This window comes from Carlito syrichta, unplaced genomic scaffold (assembly GCF_000164805.1).
Source record: "Carlito syrichta isolate Samal-C Ts95f unplaced genomic scaffold, Tarsius_syrichta-2.0.1 Scaffold311900, whole genome shotgun sequence".
NCBI classification, from domain to species: domain Eukaryota; kingdom Metazoa; phylum Chordata; class Mammalia; order Primates; family Tarsiidae; genus Carlito; species Carlito syrichta.
In genome coordinates this window covers 18,599-20,043 of record NW_007255996.1, presented here as the reverse complement: position 1 = coordinate 20,043, position 1,445 = coordinate 18,599, and the positions used below count along the sequence as shown (strand labels likewise).

At 70.1% G+C, this 1,445-nt stretch overlaps 1 protein-coding gene across 1 annotated transcript in view; it reads left to right on the top strand.

Annotated features, from left to right (window-relative positions):
- Positions 1 to 283: 283 nt before the first annotated feature.
- ZNF469 (zinc finger protein 469) overlaps positions 284 to 1,445 on the top strand; it is an 11,403-nt gene continuing 10,241 nt past the window's right edge. Inside the window, exon 1 of the mRNA XM_021718179.1 lies at positions 284 to 1,445. This exon is cut by the window's right edge and continues 1,898 nt beyond it. Within this exon, the coding sequence (XP_021573854.1) occupies positions 284 to 1,445 (1,162 nt within the window).

The following is a 1,445-nucleotide window of genomic DNA, read 5'->3' as shown; positions in this document are numbered from 1 at the left end:
CTCCAAGGTGCTGTCTGAGAACTTGGGGCTTCTGTGCTGGCTTCTGCCTCCAGCCTGGCCACAGCCTGCAAGGGGAGACCTGAAGCCGGGTGGGGGATTGCCCAGGTGGGCCCATCCCAGCCCCCACAGCCTGCTCACAGCTGCCCTTTTCTTGCAGGCTCGGCCCAGGACCATGAGAGCAGGCCTTTCCGGGGCCCCCCAAGGGCTGAGGATGGCCGCCCGGCCCACACCCCGCAGCCCCCCGCAGATCACCACAGCCTCCTAGCATCCGGACAAAGGGGCCATGCCAGGGGAGCAGCCCCGAGCGGCGCCACCGCCCACCATGACCAGAGACCTGCAGCCCTGCCAAGCTGCCAGTGGCCTGGGGCGCCCCTCCCAGGCCCCCCACAAGGACGATGCAGCAGCCAGCAGGACCACCAAGGGTGTGAGGGTGGTGGGCGGTGGGGCCCAGGCCATGGAGGCCCCTGAGGCAGGACCGAGACAGACTCCACCCCTGAGAGCCCAGGCCCCAGGCAGGCCCCCTGGGAAGGCAGGCAGCCCCCGGGCCCCACCCGGGCGGACCCGCCCCCAGGCCCCCCTGAGTGTCACCAGCTTCAGGGCCAGGCCTGCCCTGGACCAGCCCCCTGAGGTCCTGCCGCTCGAGGCCACCCGGCCTCCAGAGGCAGATGCCCCCCAGGGCCCTGGGCCCGGAGCTCCCCTCAGGTCTGGCATCCCCAGGGCCAAGGCCCGACCAGCCCTTGATGAGCTCGGCTTCCAACGGTGCTTCCAGGAGACTCCCTCCGGCTTTACCTCCACCGACTATACCTCACCGAGTGCCACCCCCGGGCCCCCGCCCCTGAGGGCTCCCCATAGCAGGGGCACCAGCCCCCTCAGGCCGGCCACCTACCCTGAATTCCAGGCCGGCGGGGTCACCTCCTGGCCTCCTGCTGCTGAGAACAGCTTTCCAGGTGCTAATTTTGGAGGCCCCCTGGCCGAGCCTGAGCCCTTTCCTGAAGGCGGCAGCCCTGGGGGGCTCTCCTTCCCATACCCCTTCCCGGCCCTTCCTGGGGCCAGCTCAAAGTCCTTCCCTGCGGACACGGCGGGGCACCCCTATGTGCTCACCTTCCACCAGCCCCCGGAGGCTTGGCCAGAGGAGCCAGTGGGCACAGGCCCCACCTTCCCACTGCCCACACAGCCGGCACCCCCACCCCTGCCCTGCTACCCAGGCCAGGCAGGCAGCCTGAACACCTCTGGTGACCTCTCCCCGCCGGGGGCTCCTCACCCGACCCCTGGCCCCTTCACGGACACTTTGCACAAGAACCTGACCAAAGTCCTTCCTGAAAGACCACCTTCGGCCCAAGCTGGGCTGGGGAGCCCAGAGGGGGCCCCCAACTCCCTGCCCCAAAGACTCTTCCCGGGGCAGCCACATGGAGCCGGTGGGGTGGACACCAGCCCGGGGCCCCTGG